Genomic DNA, 23974 nt, shown 5'->3' with positions numbered 1-23974 from the left:
ATGTTATTGAACTGCAAGTCCCCAAATTCTTCACCTTAACTCTACTGGGGAAGGCTGCTAGAAGTTGCAGCTCATCAGCATTTGGAGGACCATGTCACTCCCACCCTGATTCAGATTTATTTTAACTTACTTATATCATCTTCCTATGACAAGAATTCACCAGTTTCTCAGAGCTCAGAAGAGATATTGTGCAGATAATTTAACTCTAGAGACAAACATCTTGACAATTTATTTTATTTTAGATATTTTTAGAAAACCAAGTAGTGCAATAAATATTTTGACAATAAATACATAAAATAGAAAATAATGTTTAAACAACATTGTTTATATCAACATTGGTAGTAGGATAGTGTCTTCTGTAACAGTATAGTAGTGGTAGTATCTGGACTGGAGCCGGATCTTGTTGATCCCTGGACAGTTTCTAGGAAAGAAAGAAACAGCTGTAGTCAATGGGCACAAATGTAATGGCAATCCCTGGCACACTGGGGAAAGTCCTGCTAGTTCCAGATATCAAAAAGGCTAAGAAGCACTGTTCTACTGCCCATGTCACATTGGCGGCTATTGCTGAAGCTGTTTTTGGGTGCTGTTAATAGAAGGTATGGATCAGATTTCAGGTTTCCTATGATCCTAGTATAACCATCTTGTGTATTCTGATTTTATCTTTTTATGAGCACAAACCAACTGTGTAAGGGAATACTGTTTAAAATATGTTTTAACTGTTTTACATCATGGTTTGGAAATATTTTTATTTGGGGTTATGTAGTTTGTGAGGCACCTGCATGCTTTGGCAGATAAGCGGGTGACAGCACATATGCCAGGAGAGAGGACTCTGCGTGCTCCTTCTGGCCCATGTTTGCCACCACTGCTCTATATTGTCCTGTCTGGCATATAGTCTACCTTTGCTGCTGGTTTCTCTTCCATCCTAGAAAATTGTATGACTTTGATCTATCTTGAACTGCTACATTTCTATCCCATGGAATTCTAAATTATGTAGCTTCATGAGATAATACTGCTTTCACTGGAGTTTTGCTTTCTTCAAGTGACGTTCTCTTATCAGTTCTTAATGGGCTGGTATATTTTATGCCATTTGTATCCATGAAAGCTGTCACGACCCAGGCTACAGAGCACCAATAACCATACGCAGAGGCCAGATTCTATCTAATATCTTTATTAAGGAAATATATAAAGTTAATAAAAGCAAATGTAAAAGTTAGTCCAGAAGCAGACCTTTCAGGAAAGGTCAAAATTAGTCCAAAGAAACAATGTCCAATATGAAATATTAAGGTCCAAAGTTGTAATCCAATAACCGAAACACTCACTTTGCCAGGCAAAGTGAGGGGAGATGACAAGGTCCTTTAGTCCATGAACTTGAGCAAGGCTAGGAATTAACTTGATACTTGAAAACAAGGCTTGAATCGTGGCACAAGGTAACAAGGAACAAGAACAAGATCCGTGGAATTACTTGGTAAAATCCGTGAAACAAGGCAAGGTTTAGTCCTGAAAGGCGAGGCAAGGTCCGTAGGTAAACAAGGCTGGGAAACAGGAGCGAAGGCTTGAAAACAAGAACAAGGCTTGAACAGGAACGAGGCTTGGATCGGAGCGCGCTGTCCAGACACAACTCGCTCCGGAGGCTGACGAATTGACTCCGCAAAGTTACTCCGCGGGTAAAACACCTATATAGAGTCTAACTTTCCCGCCGAGAGCAGTTCTCTGGGAACCAGAAACGAAAGCTAATCTCTGAGACCAGATGTTTGACTCCTTAAAGATTCTCATGGAAAGCAGGCTTAATTGGCTAAATTCTTAGCAATTATTCTAGCACTCCTGCGCGAGGCCGCTTCCAAACCTCTCTGTTGTTTACAAAACTCATGGCGAGAAAACACAGGAGATGTAGCCTCAGTGTTTGTTTGACATACTTCTGGAACATAACCCTCTTGCAGGTGCAAGGTTCCCAGATCTGGCTGGGAAGAATCTGTCTGGGAAGAATCCAGTTCTGACTGGGAAGGTAAAAAACCCAAGTTTTCTTCTTCATCAGGCATCACAATGTCATGAGCAGGACTACAAGGCCCATGGGTCATCACACTATCCCCCTCCTCAAGCCCCCTCCCAAACTGGGACTCTCTCCCCGAGGCGCGAGGTCGTGGCTTGGCGGGATAGGTCTGATGAAAGCGACGGGTTAGATCAGGAGCATGGACTGTGGAGGCGTCTTCCCAAGAGCGTTCCTCAGGGCCAAAACCCACCCAGTCAATGAGATATTGCAGGCGGCGGCGGTGAAAGCGAGAATCCAAAATGTCCTGAACCTCGAACTCGTCCTCCCCATCCACCAAAATAGGGACGGGGGCCGGCCGGTCTACATCTGGCCGCACACCATCCGCCGGAAGGAGCAGGGAGCGGTGAAACACTGGGTGAATGCGCATTGAACGCGGAAGTTGGAGTTTGAAAGTCACGGGGTTTAATTGCGCCACCACTGGATAGGGGCCAATGAAACGGGCATCTAACTTCCGGCAAGGGCGATGGGAGGGCAAAAAGCGAGTGGACAGAAAAACCCGATCTCCTACCTTGATTTCGGGGCCCGGCTGGCGATGTTTGTCCGCGTGACGTTTATAGTCCTCCTTGGCTTGTTCCAGTTGCTGGAGCAAAAGTTGTTGCACCGCTGTGAGTTCCTGCAGCCAATCTTCTGCTGCGGGAACTTCTGAAGTTTCAATGACAGGGGGAAAGAAACGTGGATGGAAGCCGTAGTTTGCAAAGAACGGCGTTTCTTTTGTAGAAGCCTGGACTCCATTGTTGTAGGCAAACTCCGACAGTGGTAACAGAGAAGCCCAATTGTCCTGTTGGTAGTTTACATAACAGCGAAGGTACTGTTCCAAAGTGGCATTGGTGCGCTCCGTTTGCCCATCCGTTTGAGGATGATGAGCTGAAGATAAACGAGAGTCTATGCCCAATAGTTTTTGTAGTGCCTTCCAGAAATGAGAGGTGAATTGGGATCCACGGTCTGTGACCAAACTCTTGGGCAATCCATGTAGTCTGAAAACATGTTGGAGGAATAAATCTGCAGTCTCTTGGGCCGTGGGAAGGCCTTCACAGGGAATGAAATGGGCTAACTTGGTGAAAAGGTCCACCACCACTAGGATCGTGGTGAATCCACAGGAAGGTGGTAAGTCAGTGATAAAATCCGCAGAAATTATTTCCCATGGGCGAGATGGGGTAGGAAGGGGGTGTAGAAGCCCTGAGGGCTTCTCCCTTCTTATCTTGGAGCGCTGGCATACTGGGCAGGTGTTGACATATTTTTCCACATCTTTGCGGATCTTGGGCCACCAGAAATCTCTTAGGATCAGATGCATGGTTTTAAATAGTCCGAAATGCCCTGCTGGTTTGCAGTCATGACACAGACGAAGTGCTTTTTCCCTGCCCGGTCCGGGTGGGATATAAACATGATTTCTATAGCAAAGCAGTCCATCTTTAAGCGAAAAGGGAAAATGCAGACCTTGACGAAGTTGGTCCTGCGCCCAGGCATCTGCTTGCTGACTAGCCCTGATTTCTTGAGCACAGATGGGTCCTGGAGTAGAGGGAGTTGAATCAATGGGAGTGGATTTGGTGTTCCCCACTGTGAGCGTGGCAAAGTTCTCGGGTTGTAGTAGTTGGGATTCAAAGGTCTCCTTGCGTCCTGCAGCGTATTCCGGTTTACGTGACAGGGCGTCTGCTTGCTTGGTTTGGGCTGGGGTCACATAATGAATCTGGAAGTTGAAACGTTCAAAGAATAAAGCCCAACGTTGCTGCCTCTGATTTAGCTTGCGGGCAGTTCTTAGATGTTCTAGATTCCGATGATCAGTGTGGACTTCAATGGGAAATTTGGCCCCTTCTAGCCAATGTCTCCAAGTTTCAAAAGCTGCCTTTATGGCTAATAGTTCTTTTTCCCAAATGGTATAGTTCCTCTCTGGTGCGGTTAGTTGACGAGAATAATAGGCACAAGGATGAAGGTGATCTCCCACCGGTTGTAGGAGCACAGCCCCAATTGCCACATCAGAGGCGTCCGCTTGCACCACAAAAAGGGTTTCAGGATCTGGATGCTGAAGGATTGGCTGGGATGTGAATAATTTCTTTAGTTGCTGGAACCCTTTCTCTGCTTGATCAGTCCAGCGGAAGGGCTGTTTCCCACGGATGCAGCTGGTGATTGGGTCAGACCAGCGGGCAAAATCTGGAATGAACTTGCGGTAATAGTTCGCGAACCCCAAGAATCGCTGCACCTCTTTCTTGTTGGTTGGCGCCCGCCATTCCAATACTGCTGAAACTTTTGTCGGGTCCATGGAGAGCCCTAGAGGCGAGATGCGGTACCCCAGGAAATCTACCTCTTGTAGATCAAAAGCGCATTTTTCCAGCTTGGCATAAAGTCCATGATCCCGCAATCGTTGTAACACCATTTTAACGTGGTTCTCATGTTCTGATTGTGATCTAGAAAACACCAAAAAATCGTCCAGGTAGATGATCAAGAACCGATCTAGATAGTCCTGAAAAATGTCATTGACAAAATGCTGGAACGTTGCGGGAGCTCCGCATAAACCATAATTCATAACTCGGGACTCGAATAATCCGAATTTAGTCTGGAAGGCGGTCTTCCACTCGTCCCCTTCTCTGATGCGAACTAGATTATAAGCCCCCCGTAGGTCCAGCTTGGTGTAGACCTTGGCTCCTCGAAGTCGGTCTAGTAGATCCGAGATTAAGGGCAGGGGATAGCTGTTCCGCTTAGTGATATTGTTCAATGCTCTGTAGTCCACCACCAAGCGTAATTCCCCTGACTTCTTCTTCACAAACATCACTGGGGAGGCGGCTGGGGATTGAGAGGGTCTGATGAATCCCTTGCGAAGGTTTGTCTCTATAAATTCCCTGAGAGCTTCTTGCTCTGGTTCAGTCAAGGAGTAGAGATGCCCTCGCGGGATCGGGGCCCCCTCCACCAAGTCAATGGCACAGTCATAAGGTCTATGTGGGGGTAATTTTTCGGCTTCTTTTTCATTGAATACATCCCAATACTCGGAGTACTTCTTTGGCAAGGTGATAATGGGCTCGGTGTCTGTGGCATGGCAGACCTTGGCTACGAGGCAATGGTTTTGGCAGTACTTTGAAGCAAACTGCAGTTCTCTGTTGGACCAGGAGATGTTTGGGTCGTGAAGTGTCAGCCATGGAATCCCCAAAATCACAGGGAAATGGGGAACCTCAGTAACAAAGAAGGAAATCTCTTCCATATGTTCCCTTATCCACATCCTGGTGGGTTCCGACCACTGGCTTACGGGGCCCGTCTTAAGAGGGCGGCCATCGATGGCTTGCACCACACGGGCATTCTTGAAGTCATGATATTGTAATCCCAGAGAGTCGGCATACTCTCTATCAATGAAATTGTTGGTAGCTCCTGAGTCTATCATGGCGTGGATCATGACGGGTCCCTTTTTTGCTGACCATAAGGTGACCACTAGAAGGAACAGGACCCCGGTTGGCGGCTCTTGAATGGGTTTCTTGACCGGGTTGGCGAGCCTCTCTACGCCCGGTCGTTGGCTTCCCCCGCCGGCTGTGTGCCAGCCGCCTCAGACGCCTTCGTCTCCGTGGAGGACGCCGCCGCAAGACGGGCGGCGGGCTTCCCTTTGGCTGGGCACTCTCTGGCGAAGTGGCCCCCATTTCCGCAATACCAACAGAGATTTAGGCGTTGGCGGCGGGCCTTCTCGGCGGCATCTAATCTGGGACGCACATTGCCCAACTGCATCGGCACCTCCTCGCTCCCTCTGGGGTATGGGGATGGTGGTGGGGGTCTCCACACTGGACGCGGCTGAACGCTGGCGGGAGCGGGGGGTTTTGCCCCAGCTCTACCGCTCTGGCCTCGTACCCACTGTTTCCTGTTGGCAATCATGACTTCAGCCCGTAAACATTGATCGATGAGTGCTTCAAGCGTTTGGGGAGGATCCACCTTGGAGATTTCCTCCAGCATTTCAATGTTGAGACCCTCCCGAAATTGTCCTCTGAGGGCAACATCGTTCCAGCCGGTGTTGTGGGCCAGCACTCGGAACTCGGCTATGTACTGAGACATGGGTCTGTTTCCTTGGAAGAGGCGGCGGAGTTTGTGACCGGCTGCCTCCAAATTGTCCTCGATTCCCCAAGTCTCCTTAAGGTGGTCCAAGAAGCGTTGCGCTGATCTTAGGTGTGGAGAGGCTTGGTCGAACAGTGCCGTCGCCCAGTTGGCCGCTGGCCCGTCTAGAAGACTGTAAACCCACGCCACCTTGATGTCTTCTTGGGGAAACTCGGCAGCACGGGCCTCTAGATAAGCTTGGCATTGGCGACGGAAAACATGAACCTTAGAAGCTTCTCCAGTAAACTTGGTTGGCAACGCCATGGCCGGAAGACGGATTCCGCGTTCCTTCAAACCCTTTATTTCCCCATCCTGTGCATTGAGCTTATCACGGATTCGGTCCACCTCATCCTTGTCGATGGTGTAGGTAATCGGCTGGCCGCCCGGTCCAGGTCCGGCTCCGGTAGACATTCTGGCCGAGGTTAATTGGTGCTTAGGGTGGCGGAGTCAAACTGTCACGACCCAGGCTACAGAGCACCAATAACCATACGCAGAGGCCAGATTCTATCTAATATCTTTATTAAGGAAATATATAAAGTTAATAAAAGCAAATGTAAAAGTTAGTCCAGAAGCAGACCTTTCAGGAAAGGTCAAAATTAGTCCAAAGAAACAATGTCCAATATGAAATATTAAGGTCCAAAGTTGTAATCCAATAACCGAAACACTCACTTTGCCAGGCAAAGTGAGGGGAGATGACAAGGTCCTTTAGTCCATGAACTTGAGCAAGGCTAGGAATTAACTTGATACTTGAAAACAAGGCTTGAATCGTGGCACAAGGTAACAAGGAACAAGAACAAGATCCGTGGAATTACTTGGTAAAATCCGTGAAACAAGGCAAGGTTTAGTCCTGAAAGGCGAGGCAAGGTCCGTAGGTAAACAAGGCTGGGAAACAGGAGCGAAGGCTTGAAAACAAGAACAAGGCTTGAACAGGAACGAGGCTTGGATCGGAGCGCGCTGTCCAGACACAACTCGCTCCGGAGGCTGACGAATTGACTCCGCAAAGTTACTCCGCGGGTAAAACACCTATATAGAGTCTAACTTTCCCGCCGAGAGCAGTTCTCTGGGAACCAGAAACGAAAGCTAATCTCTGAGACCAGATGTTTGACTCCTTAAAGATTCTCATGGAAAGCAGGCTTAATTGGCTAAATTCTTAGCAATTATTCTAGCACTCCTGCGCGAGGCCGCTTCCAAACCTCTCTGTTGTTTACAAAACTCATGGCGAGAAAACACAGGAGATGTAGCCTCAGTGTTTGTTTGACATACTTCTGGAACATAACCCTCTTGCAGGTGCAAGGTTCCCAGATCTGGCTGGGAAGAATCTGTCTGGGAAGAATCCAGTTCTGACTGGGAAGGTAAAAAACCCAAGTTTTCTTCTTCATCAGGCATCACAATGTCATGAGCAGGACTACAAGGCCCATGGGTCATCACAAAAGCAGAAACCCAAAACTGATTTAAATATTTGACTTCAAAGGATTCTATCTTCTGCACTTTCTTGGAAATGGTCCAGTTACATCCAAAGGTTTGTTGACTTCATTTGTGTTACTTTATGATAATGGATGGGATGCAAACGTAATTTTAACCATTGCAGCTGTGATAACTCGGAACTATTTTGCTTTATTTAAGGAGAGCTGAACTTACTTGGTGTTTCCGGGTAAAACCTGTTTATGCAAGATGGCCATAAAATCTCAGCTGTCCTTCATCAGACAAAACCTCCTTCATTCTTCAATGTTATTTTTTCATTCTATTTTTCCCCAACCTAAAGGCGGGGGGGGGGGGGGGTATAGTATTTTCCTGTGGTGGTACAAGTTGCAAACATGGAAGGTTTAAAACAAAATGCCACTATTATGATTCATGGAAGAACTTCTCAGTCTTTGAACAAGTACACTCTTTCATGGGAAGAAAATGCCTTTGGTTACATAACCCCCACAACTACTACACAAAATCTAGCCTAATAGAAACCAAGTTCATTCAGGAAAGATGTAACATGAGAACCTCAAATTACAGATCCTGTTTCTGCATATCGTCAAGAGAACGCAGGGAGGGTGGAATTGGCAAAATTGGAACCAGGTTTTTTATGAAGCAGGTAACATGAACTACACTTAGGCTTGAAACCAGAGACGCACAGGCAGCAGGGAAGGACAGAAACGAATTCAGTGGTGTATTGGGAAGTTCAGAATTGCAGGTGTACAGCCATCCCTCCACATTTGTGGTTTTGACTTTTGCAGATTTGGTTATTCAGGAATTTAATTTAAAAGGTTCTATTTAGGATTCTAGGTCCCTCAATGTGATTCCATGGCCAGCTTCCAGCTGAAATAGAGCAATGCTGGAAGATTAAGAAATTCCTAAAGAGGTGTTCTAACAGGTAAAAAAATTTAGCAATTTCTTTACTCACACCTTTTAATTTTCAAAGGCTTTTGTGACCCTAACTCCAGCAAATGTAGAGGTCTGACTATATATTGTGGGTTCTTTTCCATGCAAGGATCTTTACTATGTTTATGAAGCAAAAACATTTTATCATATAGATAAAGTGGAGCCTCTGGTGGCCTAGGGGATAAAAGCCTTGTGACTTGAAGGTTGGGTTGCTGACCTGAAAGCTGCCAGGTTCGAATCCCACCCGGGGAGAGCGTGGATGAGCTCCCTCTATCAGCTCCAGCTCCATGCGGAGACATGAGAGAAGCCTCCCACAAGGATGGTAAAACATCAAAACATCCGGGCGTCCCCTGGGCAACGTCCTTGCAGACAGCCAATTCTCTCACTCCAGAAGCAACTCCGGTTGCTCCTGACATGAAATAAAGATAGATAGATAGATAGATAGATAGATAGATAGATAGATAGATAGATAGATAGATAGATGGATTTGTTGGGTCATATTCCAAAACTTACATTACTCAGAAGGAGGGCCAGCTTTGTCATTAGATAGGGTGAGGCATTGATCTTAGGCTGCTGGTATCAGGTTTGTTTGTTTATTAATCCCCTCTTTTTCCCCAGAGTGGAATTAAAGGTAGCTTCCAATAATTTAAAACAAGAAGATTAAGATAAAATCTTATTTTACGAATGTTAAAAAAGCAAGTATTATTTAACAAAATATGGTTAAACATAATTACTAATTTAAAGATAATTTAATACAGAATTGCTAAGATAATACAGCACAGCACATTTTCACACTCACAGACACATTACTGCTAGTAGATACATTAAATTGCAGATGCTTGCCTGAATAACAAAGCCTGGTGATAATCTCCTAGTGCCCTTTTACTCTACAAAAGTATTAGCACTCTGTATCTGCTTTAACATCCAAGGCAACCTTCTGTGGAATCCTGGGATTTGCAGTTTAGGGAGAAGCATTTAAAATTCTCAGCCAAAACACTATGATACTTCACAAAACTATTATTATTATTATTATTATTATTATTATTATTATTATTGACACAAAGACAGAGTGTGACACAAAAAACGAGACATATATGCTGGATTTCGTATCACAGAATCACAAGTCAAACACTTCCCAAGCACTTAGGACTGTGTTGTTGTTATTCCACTCCCTTTCTTTACCATAGGAGATTCAAAGTGGATAACACTAAAAACATAACTTCACGAAACTACAACACTCAAGGTTACATGGGATGCAGTCATGGCAATTAAACTTGGATTATAGTGTTATAGTTGTGTAGTGAAGTGATTCTTAATGCTTTTTTTAGGAAGGGGGTCATGGCCATTTGGTAAACTGATAAATGCTATGGCTCCTTTCCCATAACATGGTGCCATGTGAATTGTAGGTTATGTGACCATAAACAGTAGCACCACAAAGATGAAAGGAAAAATGTTAGCTATTAAAAACCACAGCAAGAGAGAACTGAAATAATACTTGAGACCAGAAGTGTTCTGTATTTTGGATTTTGGGGACTTTGAAATACTTCCACATATATATATATATATATATATATATATATATATATATATATATATAAAGTGTGTTTATGCATATTGGAGATGGGACCCACGTCTAAACATAAATGCATTTATGTTTCATATATACCTTTTGGAGCCTCTGGTGGCTCAGTGTGTTAAAGCGCTGAGCTGCTAAACTTGCAGACCGAAAGGTCCCAGGTTCAAACCCAGGGAGCGGAGTGAGCGCCCACTGTTAGCTCCAGCTTCTGCCAACCTAGCAGTTCGAAAACATGCAAATGTGAGTAGATCAAAAGATACCTTTCCAGAGGGAAGGTAACGGTGCTCCATGCAGTCATGCCGGCCACATGACCTGGAGATGTCTACGGACAACGTCGGCTCTTCGGCTTAGAAATGGAGATGAGCACCAACCCCCAGAGTGGGACACGACTGGACTTAACGTCAAGGGAAACCTTTACCTTTACCTTATACACCTTTTACACTTAGTCTGAAGGAAATTTAATACACAATATTTCTATCAGTAATTTTCAAAACTAGCACTGTATTCCAACAAAAACCAACAAGAACTAATAGCTATCAAATTATTTACCACTTCTCCTAAGTCATGTCAGTCCCTGTTGGGTTTCCAGAAGCTAAAAAAGCAGTGGTAGCTAATAGGCACAAATATGGTATTTGTTTTTGGTAGAACAGGGTGTGGGGAATTTTATTGGTACTCCATATTAGGCAGCTTGAGAAGCACTGACTTACATGACAGTGCACACGTTCTTTAACACATGTATTAAAGATTGCTGTTGTGTGCCTTCAGGTGATTTCTGACTTGTGGTGACTGGGGCAACTCTACCATAGGATTTTCTTGGTAATACCGTTTCCCCAAAAATAGGACATCCCCAAAAAATAAGACCTAGCAGAGGTTTTGCTGAATTGCTAAATATAAGGCCTCCCCCAAAAGTAAGACCTAGCAAAGTTTTTGTTTGGAAGCATGCCCGGCGCCCACCAAACAAAACACCAGAGCATGCAGGATTAGTAAATGTACATATGAGTTGTACATGGAAATAATGGTAATAATAAGAAATTCTTGACAGGAGTCAGTTTGTCTGGTTTGGTTATGTTGGTTTGTGATAAAAACTACTGTACAGTATATAATAAAGGTTCTTTTTTTTTGTTCAATGATAAATGTGAATTCTTCTTTATGAAAAAATAAGACATCCCCTGAAAATAAGACCTAGCACATCTTTGGGAGCAAAAAATAATATAAGACACTGTCTTGTTTTCGGGGAAACACGGTATATGCTCATAGAAAGTTTTTCTTTGCCTTCTTCACTCACTAAGAAAGTGTGATTTGCCCAAGCTGACCCAGTGGATTTCCATACAAAGCAGAAATTTAAACCTTTGTCTTCCAGTCTTCAACACTCACTTAACCAAGGAAGACTGTAGGAATAAGATAGTGAGTCTCCTATTAGCTTTTTATGAATACTCAAGTACCAGTATCAGTGGGGCCCTTTGACACACAGTCTTGACCAAATTAAGTGAAGAACTTCTGATGTGTTTCCACAGTATCTACTTTGCATACTTTCCCTCAGAATTTTTCTCCTCTGAAATGATGAACTTATATGGCATTTAAAAGGTTGGCAAGTTGGGCTTTGAGGTCATAAAAAGGGGGAAGAGGTGCCCCATAACTTCTATCATTGACTGCCCCATGCTACTACATCCCTGATGGAAGGTGACACTTCTTACTCTTTCTTCCTTTCCTAACAAATCTTGTTGAATTGAGGAGTTTGTGACATGGAGGTTTTGAAGAGGGAATGTGGTTTGCTGAGGTGTTTTCTGTGAACTGACTCTTTTTCCTCATTGTCTTGGGGTAAAACTGGAGTTTGATTCATCACCACAGCCCAGAAGTGCCCCAGTTGAAGAGAAGGTTATGTCTGCAGTTATAATTCTCTGCAAGTCCCTGTGGAATCTTTACTATGCTGCACTGCAGGCAAATCTTGGCGTGGGAACTAATGCAGTAGTAATCAGTCAGGAGTGGAGTCAATCCGAGGTCATTCTTTTTCACTTCATTTCTTTTGGAAAGGTGACCACATACTCCAGCTACAGTAGAAATGCAGTAGTGTAGATTCTGCTTCAAACATTGCTAACTTCGGGGATGCTGTATGTTTTCCGGGCTGTATGGCCATTTCCTGAAGTATTATCTCCTGACGTTTCGCCCACATCTATGTCAGGCATCCTCAGAGGTTGCGAGGTGACCTCACAACCTCTGAGGATGCCTGCCATAGATGTGGGTGAAACGTCAGGAGAGAATACTTCAGGAACATGGCCATACAGCCCAGAAAACATATAGCAACCCTGTGATCCCGGCCATGAAAGCCTTTGACAACACATTGCTAACTTCAATCCAAATATCCTTTGTGACCCTTAGAAAATAGGCATTATTTATTCAGGTTCCTTATACTGTTATACTTGCTGGCAAGCCATTCCTTTGAAAGATGGATTATTGGTTCCTAGTTTAGGATCCTTGTGGTTGGGAATGAGATAACTATTAAGCCTTGGTGAACATCTTTACGTGAGCGTAGAGGAATAAGGTGTGTGAACAAGAAATTGGGTGGGGAAAAGTTTTGAAATAGAAAAGTATGGAGAAGAAAAGCTTAGAGTTTCTAGCTGGAATCAGAGAAAATTGAGGAGTGTCACGCTTACTTCAAACGACCCGCAGGAACACAAACCAAAGGCAGTTGCTATCAAACGGAATCTTTATTGAAGAACACACGACTTGGGAAAGTCGAGAATGACATAATGTTTACATATAACCATCTTTATTACCTTCGCTACAACGTCACACCACACGTAAAAATCATCACCCAAACCCCACCCCATGTATCATTATCATCACTACAACACAAACTACTCATTAAAATTGTTTTGATTCTCTCTCCAGAATTTCCCATGCTTTGCTGCCAGGTGCCCGTAGGAGCTGTAGAGGAGTGCGAATTGTTATGGCTCCGATTCAAGAGCTTGCAGACTCAGCTCTTTGAATCGGTCCCATGACAGAGGAGCTGGTGAACAAAAGATAAAGTACTCACCAGAGCAGATCCATTCAGTTTGCAGCCCAATGTATGTTCTATGCCTTTAAGACAACTCCAGATTATGGTGATCTTTTCTGAGGGTTTTTGTGGTTTGAAAACGTGCAAATATAGGTAGATAAATAGGTACCGCTTTGGCAGGAAAAGGCAAAGCAATCTTGCCAGCCACATGATGAGAAGGTGACAATGCAGGCTCCTTGGCTTGCAAATGGAGAAAAAGCATCTTTCCAGAGCCAGAGATGAGCACCGCCTCCAGAAGCTGGAAATGAAAGGAGAAGCCTTTGCCTTTGTTTATGTCTCATTGTATGTGATTGTAAAGACACTGAATGTTTGCCTATGTCTGCTGTAAATGCTGTAATCCTCTCTGAGTCCCCTAAGGGAGAAGGGTGGAATATAAATAGTGCATTATTATTATTATTATTATTAACCAACTATAATAAAAATCACTTTTTATTACCTGACAAAACACCTCTCCAGGAATATCTAGGATCTTCTGTGTGACCCTGTGGTCAGTTTCCGCTGGAGGAAGCTCACCATAGAGAGTTGTGCTGGAGGACATAAAGATTCTTAAAGAGATTGTATCAATCAATTCATGAATAATCACAGCTATAAAAATTCAACCAGCAAATGTGGAGGGCCAACTATATTTAGAAAACGTTTCCAATTAGCTTCCTTTAAACTGTGAAAGTAAAATTTGCCCAGAGACTTTTAATGGTTGAGTAAGGATCTGAATCCTAATAGTCCAGCACGCAAACTAATGCACTATACTGGCTGTTAATCCAAGTTATGACACTGCCAGATTCAACTTTTTACATACACCTCTGCCACAAATATTAGTGTCCATGTCATTTTAGAGCAGTTGTTCTCAAAGTGTGCTCTGCGGAGCCCTTGGGACTCCATGAAGCATACTGAGATGCTCCATGGTTCTCTCCCCCCTCCCTCCCCCTATAAGTTCCCCCCCCTCTTTCCTGCCAAATTAATACTCTGATAAAAATTTAAAAATGAATATTACATTGTTGTAATTAATTAATTAATTAAAAACTGAAACCTCTAATTGACTTTTTGGAAGAAAATGATGGTAATCTAATTATGGTTGGTTTTGAATATTTATTGTATATATATGTGTGTGTGTGTGTGCCTTCACGTCACTTCTCGACATCTGGTGACTGCATGAATTTCATAGGGTTTTCGTAGCAAGGAATACTCAGAGATGGTTTTGCCAGATCCTTCCTCTGAAATCTAGCCTTTCAACAGCTGGTCTCTCATCCAAGTACTAACCACAGCTAATTCTGCTTTTACGATCAGACAGGATCTGTTGTCTTTACGGTATCAGTATGTGTTAATAAATAGATGTCAAGCAGGGATGTGTTATTGCCCCTACCTTATTTTTTATCTTCATTGCTATGATACTTCATCTTGTTGATGGGAAGCTTCCCACTGGTGTGGAAATCATCTATCCGACAGATGGCAAGCTATTTAACCTCAGCAGACTGAAAGCCAAAACCAAGGTCACCACAACATCTGTTATAGAACTCCAATATGCCGATGACAACGTAGTCTGTGCGCATTCAGAAGAAGACCTACAAGCCACTCCAAACACCTTCGCAGAAGCATACGAGAAGCTCGGCCTCTCACTGAACATCGAGAAAACCAAAGTGCTCTTCCAACAGGCACCAGCTAATCCCTCTGCAATGCCAGGAATACAACTTAATGGTGTAACATTAGAAAATTTTGACCATTTCCGCTACCTTGGCAGCCACCTCTCCACAAAAGTCAACATGGACACTGAAATACAACACTGCCTGAGCTCTGCGAGTGCAGCATTTTTCAGAATGAAGCAGAGAGTGTTTGATGACCGGGACATCCGTAGAGATACCAAGGTGCTTGTTTATAAAGCTATTGTCCTCCCAACCCTGCTCTACGCCTGTGAAACATGGACGGTCTACAGACATCACACCCAACTCCTGGAGCGTTTCCATCAGCGTTGCCTCAGAAAAATCCTGCAAATCTCTTGGGAAGACAGGCGGACAAATGTCTGCGTGCTGGAATAAGCAAAGACCACCAGCATTGAAGCGATGCTCCTACACCATCAACTTCGCTGGACTGGCCACGTTGTCCGAATGCCCGATCACCGTCTCCCAAAGCAGCTACTCTACTCCGAACTCAAGAACGGGAAACGTAATGTTGGTGGGCAGGAAAAGAGATTTAAAGATGGGCTTAAAACCAACCTTAAAAACTGTGGCATAGACACTGAGAACTGGGAAGCCCTGGCCCTTGAGCACTCTAATTGGACGTCAGCTGTGACCAGCAGTGCTGCGGAGTTCGAAGAGGTATGAATGGAGGGCTTAAGGGAGAAACGTGCCAAGTGGAAGGTCCGTCAAGCCAACCCTGACCGAGACTGCCTTCCACCTGGAAACTGATGTCCTCACTGCGGGAGAACATGCAGATCAAGAATAGATCTCTTCAGCCATCTACGGATCCATTCCCAAGATAGCGTAGATGGAGGACCATCATCCTCGAACTACGAGGGATCGCCTAAGTAAGTAATAAATAGATGAAGTGTACAGTAGAGTCTCACTTATCCAACGTAAACGGGCCGGCAGAACGTTGGATAAGCAAATATGTTGGATAATAAGGAGAGATGAAGGAAAAGCCTATTAAACATCAAATTAGGTTATGATTTTACAAATGAAGCACCAAAACATCATGTTAGACAACAAATTTGACAGAAAAAGTAGTTCAATACGCAGTAATGCTATGTAGTAATTACTGTATTTATGAATTTAGCACCAAAATATCACGATGTATTGAAAACATTGACTACAAAAATGTGTTGGATAATCCAGAACGTTGGATAAGCGAGTGTTGGATAAGTGAGACTCTACTGTAATTTCTCTTCAACAAATAGACAGAGGTGGGACTGGAGGGAATAATATGTAACTATAGAAAAGATAGTTGAAAGTCATCTTTTTCTCTTTTTGTCTTTTGTTATAATTTTATATTTAGGTACTTGAGTTTTTTAGTAGGCTGTATGGCCAGTTTTTATAATTTTTAATTTTGTGTCTGTTTAGTAGCTTTGTCTATTGTCTTTGTAGTTTTATTTTTATGTATTTTTATTCTGTTTTTATTTTATCGAGCTTGTGATCAATGCAAATATTTTAAAATAAAAATATTTCAGGTGTGGAGGTCTGTCCCTGACTTCCCTGTTTCCCTAACTGTACAACTTGCTGACTGCTAATTTATAATAGTTCTTTATTGTGACTCAGACTTCTGCATCTGATTTTAAAAACACTTGAAGAATCAAAAGGTATTATTTATGAAGTGGATGGCCACTCCAGTCTGAACCTGTTTTACTCATGTAAACCACATGTTTCCAGTAACAGGAAGGAGGGAGGATGTGAATAGTGCATTTCTTTGGTTGAACAGAATCATGGGTTCTTAGCCATGACATACTACAGATGAATTCTGGGAATATTTAGTATTGTTGCAACAAGTAGTACCATCTATACGAGACCTCTAAATATATGGAAGAAACTTGAAATAGTAATTGAATGAGGAATACCTTCATTTTTAAAATGGTGTAATAATCCCTACAACCAATTGCAAAACCAATTCTCTTTTGTTGCTGTTTTTGTTCATTTGCATTTCCCATTATTTCCATCTGTTTTGATGGAGTAAAGAAACAGAGAACCTTTGCTGGTACCAATAGATTCCAACACTTCAAGTCGCCCTTGCTCAAGGATCAGAAAACAGAAAATTGAAAACAGATTTTTTTTTGTTTTTGCCAAAGACCCTGGAGAGCTGCTGCCAGTTAGGGTAGATAATAATAGGTTCAATCAGCAGTAGGAATGATATAGCCTTCTAGGAATTGTTGCACTGCAGCTTCCTGGTACCCTTATCATTGGATATGCTTGCTGTAGATTGCAGCCCAATAGCAACTGGAGGACTGGGATAGATGGGCCATGGCCTAACTTTTTACTGAAGTGGCTTCTTATGTTCCCCTGCTGACCCCTTAAAGCCTCTCTTGCATCATATAAATTGTAGCATGTCTTTAGATTGCTTAGTGATTGGAGATACTACTTTTGTGGTTTACAATTCTCAGTATTAAACTATGGCTACCTTGGCCAATCCAGAAAAATACCTTTTTTAATTACTGGAAATAAAATAGTGCAAAAATCAGATTTTGATTTTGTTGTTTTATTATAGAGGTATTGGGTTCAGCTAGAAGCCTGGGAATGTGTGGGATTTGGACTTGCTCAGTTGCAGTCCATTACTATAGTAGAATATCCTGCTATGCAAGCTTTCTCCCTCTTTCATTGCCATGATAGCATCCATCTTTCACACAATTTCTACCACTATTAAGGATATTTCTTACTTAAGCATTTTCAGTTTCCAGTACATTAGAAGGCAACATTGCAAGATCAATCAACTACTTACACTCCTTTTCCTGTCACATTCACAAAAGCTGAAACAAAAGTAATTTATGTTTCAAAGACAGATGTTAAAAATGAGTTAGGAAGGAAACAAACTGTAGCTTTTAGTGTTGAGGATGAGGTTGTTTGCTTCTCAGCATGTTTCAGTCAGTCAGTAATAGTCAGGTTTGCTTAACTTACTTGGTTTTTGTTTTTTACTTTGGGACTTTAGAAACACAATTTTACTTTTGAAGATTTAGAAGCATCCATGTGCAGCATAAAACAGAAAACTGCAGGCAGCTAAGAAGAACAGGCCACCAAAGGTTCTTCGCCTCTTCTGTAGGAAACCACTCTTCTGGAATGTGCTTTGGAGAACACTTTTGCCTATATTTTCCAAACCTATTGGATCAGGAACTTTTACGAATCTGGTCTGTGTTCTCCCTGCAAGATGGGATAGATTGTGATCAGGATATAAAACAAATCCTATTCTCTATGTGGAACTATTTGTTGGGATTTCTGTTAGAGAGCTTTGCTCTACTTTCCTGAGGATATTTAGTTTGGTGACGTTTCTGCTACAGAGTTCTAAGGCATGACTAAAGGATAGCAGTAGAGGCCAGTAGTCCTGAATCTTTGGTCCTCCAGGTGTTTTGAATTTCAGCTCCCACAATTCCTAACAGCTGGTAAGCTGGCTGGGATTTCTGGGAGGTAAAAGTCCAAAACACCTGGAGGACCAAAGGTTCAGAACCACTGGCTATGTCATAAATTTATGTACTTCACCAAACTTCAAACAGGTATTCCATGGATGTAAGCATGACAGTTAAAGTAGAATCAGTGTGTTTTATTGTTTAGTACAGAGACATCTCTGGTCTCTTTTTGATTAATGAAGTGTTGTTTGGAAAATGTTCAGGATTTGACAAGAAGGTAATCAGATATGGCTTTCTATTCAGAACTAAATCCAAAACATTCAATAAAGGTTAGTGACATATACATGTGTACAGGAATCCATAATCAGTAATATTTAACATTGTAGCTATATTTAAAAAGTTAGCACCTATTCACTTTTTTGCTAAATGAAAACAACAACAACAATAGATATCAATTGTCTTCTCAGAACCACAAAGGAATATTTTACATTAGCTGTATAATATTACTTTTTGAATTTTAAGAGCAAGCATTTTACACTGAGATTGAAGTCCTATTTAGGCATTATGAATTATAAATGGGTGAATAAGATGGCCTGACCTCTGATATAATGTGTATCTTGGAGCCTAAAGTGCAATCCCATATATCCTCAACAGGATGTCAGGATGTTGTGTTATATAATGTCACCTAGTTCCCACTCACATTTTTATAAACTACTTTTTATTTTTGAATAGGTTTTCATATAATAAAATGGTATGCAGATCCCACAACGTATCAACACACGTCTGTTAAATCAACAATAAATGTATCAGTTGTATAAACTGTAGTGGACAGATGGATTTGTACTCAAGTAATAATTGTACTTGGTACTTTGTACTTAAAAAGAGAAAATCCACATTATCTGTCCATATTTTGGCCCACATGTGAATAAGGATAAGTGAGTGCAGTCAAGAGCTGCACATCTAGCAGAAATTTTATTTTCAAAACTTCTTTGTAGTAATTCTCTGTCCTGAAAGTACAAAGCAACTTAATAAACCTCAGCAGATTCTCTCCTCAACAGTGAAAACTGTTGAATTGAGAAGTGGCATTAAATAACTGGCTTTGTGTGTGCATTCCTTTCAAACAAGTCTAGCAGCAAATGGCCACTATATGTATAAATACCAAAATGCAAAGCATGCTTCTTTCTTCAGTACATTAATGAGTTAGCAGAAGTCAGGATGTCCCTGGTTCAGATTCTTATTTCAACCATCAGCTCACCTTAGATAACATAAATAGAACACCAGGATGTCAAGCAGCAGAGTTGGTCTCTCCAGAGAGCTATTCTTGGATGAGATGGAAGTCTACAGAAGAAAAGATAAGTGATCATGATTCATCAGTCTGGGAAGAAAATTCTTTAGATCAGCTAAAGATAAATGTTAGGGTATGATCAGCGATTCTAGGAGGGTGAGACACAATGGATGACGTGGGAAGAGAACCCTACAGGATAGAAAAGGACCTGTTGGGTGGAAATCTATGTCTTTTCTATGAATTAGAGATGGAAGTTCTTCTTGGTATATTTCTAAACAGTCAAGAAATCTTTGTAGGCTTACTTGGAAACTTTCTGGGGGAAAGAAATCTATTGTGCCATCTCACTGAGTTAACATCATCAGTTTTAACCAAACCTTGAGATGTACTACCTCCCTAATCCTTTGTTTAGACTTCACAGAGTTGACCAAGGTTAAATCAGAACTGCTGTTGAAACTGAAATTCAGTTTGAGCTAAAGTTTTCAGAGCATTTTAGAATGGTGTGTGCTTGTTTTCTTCAAGGAAGCTTTTCTCAGTGATGACTAATGGAATGTCATCTCTCTCTACTCTTAAAAACTGTGATGGAGTATCTTTTGCACATCCTTCTAATGATGTTTCTGCCAGAGTACAAACACTGATACTGAGCAGTCAGATGATTGGACAACAGGGGAATTTTTATAAGCACAACAGGGCAGTGTAGAGCATGGATACAAGTCTATGGTTTATTACAGAGATAATCTCCAAGTCAGGGAGAAGGCATTGGATGGAGACTTTTATGTAGCCATGTAATACTGTTCTTAAGGTAAAAAAAAAAAAAGAATTATGTCTGCAACAGAGGATATTTTCCTCTGTTGCTGAACTACAATCTGTGAATGTACTGTCCATGAGGGCTCTGTGTGCAATTTCCTAAGCCTTCTGTCATATCTCATAAGTTATTACATTGTTTTCCTATAACAGGAGTAGTTTTAGAGATAAGAGAATGGAGGAATGGGAAACTATAGGAAATATGAGTCCATCTCATTTTCTATGACCGAACATTTTTATGTGTTGTGTGAAGAGGAACACTTTTATTTTTTAAAATCGGGCTTTGAAGAAGGAACACTTTGCTTATTCCTTTGAAGGAAGTAGTACACTGTTCTGCAGTGAAAAATAAAAGAACCATAAGGAACAAAAGGTACACAAAGTCCTTGGTTATCCTGTTGTCTTTACATTCCATTACATCTGGTGATATTATTTATTTCTGTGTTCTATTTTCTGCTGTCTGCAAAGGCAAGACATTGCTTCTGGAATGTTTTCCTCTTCTCTGTTCTCCTATTCATGAACCTGAAATGTGCTCTGCAGTGTGAATGGGGTGGTGGTGTTTGCCCACTTCTGAGATTGAGAGAGTGCGACTTATTCAAGTCACCCAGCATGTTTCCATGGTCAAAAGGGGATTTGAATTCTGATTTACAGTTATAGTGCAATGTTTGAACCACTACAATGACTCATTAGATGATGTACCTATATTTATTTGAGTCTAATGCACCATCGAATCTAATGTGCATTTCAATTTCTAAAACCCCAAAACCAAAAAAGTATTTGCTGGTGAATGTAATGTGCAGTGGTAAAAAGTGCACTCTTTGTAATTTGACAAAAAAGGTATGAATTACAGTGACTGCATGCTTATGATTCCTTCTTTTAAAACAAAAGTGTTTCAACAATGGAAAAGAAAACCTTGAGGTACATCTATGCTGTAGAACGAATCCACTTTAATAGAAACTCTAAGTCAATGGTTCTCAACTTGTGGGTCCCCAGATATTTGGCCTACAACTCCCAGAAATCCCAGTCAGTTTATCAAGGGATTTCTGGGGGTTGAAGGCCAAAACATTTGGGGACCCACAGGTTGAGAACCACTGCTCTAGGTGCTCCTGAAGTATCTTTCTCTTTTGCTTTGGCTCAGCACTAAGATCATCATATTACACAAATCTAATGTGCATTCTAATTTTGGGAAAGTAATTTAGCCAAAAAAAGGTGAGCATTAGATTCGTGTAAATATGGTATATCACATGGATGGATGAGCAAACAAATGTACACCTGATATGCCTAATGTGGCAGATTCGTACTATGTATTCTGTTGTTGATGAGCAGTTATTTAAGGTTGGAGGGCCTGCCTCCCAGAGACTGTGAGAAGGCTATATTATTCTCCAGAACTGGTTGTAGCTCTTTGATGATGCATTCAAGTAGTCACAGCTGGGGCTTTAGGTGAGAATTAGCGTCACTCTGCTATTTTCTGATTTTGTCTTATCATGTAGTAGACTGTTCCTGGATAGCAGCATTGCCTTCTTGATTCGGTTTTTTCCTCCTTAGATACATGCTGCAATCAAAAAGCTATGAGTTTTTGTGAAATAATTAAAGTTGCTGCTGCTGTAATTGCTAAAACCACAGCGATACCAACATTAAATCTACCTTTCAGTCCATTAGATCTTTTGGCTCTCTTAATGCCATATATATATGTTAAAATCTTGATTCTGTCATGGTGATGGGAGTCTCTTTTTGTGGGTTTTGTATACTTCAAGATTTAATTTTCCAAGCGGTATGTTCCTTATCTTATTCATGTTGTGGTGTATTTTAGTTGTTCCTTTAATTAAGTTTCTACTGAATAAGCAGCTCAGTTATTAAATCACCTGTAAATAATAGCCATTAATTTGGTTGTAGATGGGTAACCTTTGCAATTGTGCGTGTGACTTCATAATAGCACACTCCGGTAGCTTTTTCTATGAGAGGTAAGTGTATTATGACTTCATTTAATTTTGTTTTTCTTGTACACTATACTTGGTGTTGCAATTTGTTTATGTTTAATTTCTGCATGAACCAACTTTTTGGAGCCTGAAAATACCATGAATAGAAATAGGAAAACGTTACTGTTCTTGTTACTGGTAAAGACTTTAAAAAACAAATTCATAGGTCCAGAAATAGTTGTATTGCTATTAGAGCTCTTCAGTGAAGCTTATTCAGAATCTCACCATAGATCACAAAATGAAATGTGCCTAAATATATATTTATATGTGTTTTATGAATGTTTCAAATGTCATTTAATTTTAAACTGAATTTGAATGTTACTATGATTGTTATATATGTGTTTTATATTGTAAGCCGCCCTGAGTCCCGTTGGGTGAGAAGGGTGGGGTAGAAATACTGTAATAAATAAATAAATACAGCTTTTTAGTAATGTTTTTCCAACTTCTCAGCACACTGGCTACAGGGAACATGGTTTGAAGATTTATGGACAATTCTCTGAAGACATCTGATTGTATTGTGGATCTTAATCCTTACATTTACATTAAATTTACTTTTGGTTAATCATAGTCATTTCCATATGAATAGGAGGATAAATCTACTCTGCGTTTTAGTCTGAACTGTAACAGAACTACAGTAGTCTCACATATCCAAAGTTCTGGATTATCCAACGCTGTCTGTCTCCCACCTGGATCCACATCTCTGGGCAGCAAGGACTGAACTTTTTACAGATTTAACTTCCGACAATGTTGTTACTGCAAGTTCATTTTATGCAATTCTATCTTTATGTGTAGTCAATTTTTTAGTAGCCATTGTTTTTGATAGTCAGTGTTTTCAATACATTGCGATGTTTGGGTGCTAAATTCATAAATACAGTGTTCCCTCACTTATCACGGGGGTTAGGTTCCAGGACCATCCGCAATAAGTGAAAATCCACGAAGTAGGGACACTATATTTATTTTAATATTTATACATTATTTTAGTAGTTATACACTATTTTAAGTCTTTATCAACCAATCGTGTGTTGATAAATCACCTCCTTCTCCTCCTGTTGCCGCTTGGGCTCCTTTTCTCTCCCTTTGGCTTCTCCTTCCTCCCTTCCTTAGGCTGTAAATTGTAATTTTTTATTATTTATAATAGTCTTTTAGAGTTTATTGAAAAACCGCGAAACAGTGTGTAACGGAAAGCCTTATTTGATTGAGGATTTTTGTCTATGTTATTTAATGTTGGTTAATGGTAAAGGTAGGCAGGAGTTAGCTACTTCTGATTGGCTGTGCGTCGCCATGGTAATGTAGCTGCTGTTGAAGAAATGTAACTCTTCTGAGAGGCTAGGAGAAAGGGGTGGAGCTAGTTGGGAGAAAAAAGGAGGGAATGTTTTAAAAGAGTTCAGTTTCTAGTCGGTGAGCTAGATGGAAGAAGTATGTGTTCATGGTTGTAAATACCAATGTTATAGTGAAATAATAAGAGACTGATATAAGTCTGGGCCTTAGTTAGGAAAAACTGAGAGGAATAGAGAGTCTTTTGAGACTAGGATTCAGTCAGGTTGAACGGAGTGAAGAGTAACTTTGAGATGTAATTGCCAAGTCAGAAAGGCTGTGGAGAAATATATGATTTTTGTAAGGAAAGATAGTGCCTTAACAAGTTAAAATAAGTTTAAGTGTTCGGAAAGTTATATAGTGATAGCTTTGTGTCACCAAGTGAGTGCAAGACAATAGATGTTATAACACCACGTGGAACTGAAGTAAAGAACCTTTGTAACAAGATACACTTTATGT

General features: G+C 41.4%; 1 protein-coding gene across 6 annotated transcripts in view; it reads right to left on the bottom strand.

The window, feature by feature from the left end:
• Positions 1–220: 220 nt before the first annotated feature.
• Positions 221–23974, bottom strand: part of LOC103277646 (uncharacterized) — a 111465-nt gene continuing 87711 nt past the window's right edge. For 5 of the 6 annotated variants that reach the window (XM_062972097.1, XM_062972096.1, XM_062972101.1 and 2 more), the window contains 2 exons: positions 19398–19480; positions 221–421 (listed from right to left, as the gene is read on the bottom strand). In XM_062972097.1, the coding sequence (XP_062828167.1) occupies positions 325–421; positions 19398–19480 (180 nt within the window). In that variant the 3' untranslated portion in view covers positions 221–324. Of the gene's footprint in view, positions 422–15553; positions 17940–19397; positions 19481–23974 lie in introns of those variants that run through there. The other variant, XM_062972099.1, reaches the window with a different exon arrangement.

The sequence above is a fragment of the Anolis carolinensis genome, chromosome 2, assembly GCF_035594765.1.
Source record: "Anolis carolinensis isolate JA03-04 chromosome 2, rAnoCar3.1.pri, whole genome shotgun sequence".
Classification (NCBI taxonomy): domain Eukaryota; kingdom Metazoa; phylum Chordata; class Lepidosauria; order Squamata; family Dactyloidae; genus Anolis; species Anolis carolinensis.
The sequence above is the reverse complement of the archived record's forward strand: the minus strand, read 5'-3'. Positions and strand labels throughout refer to the sequence as shown.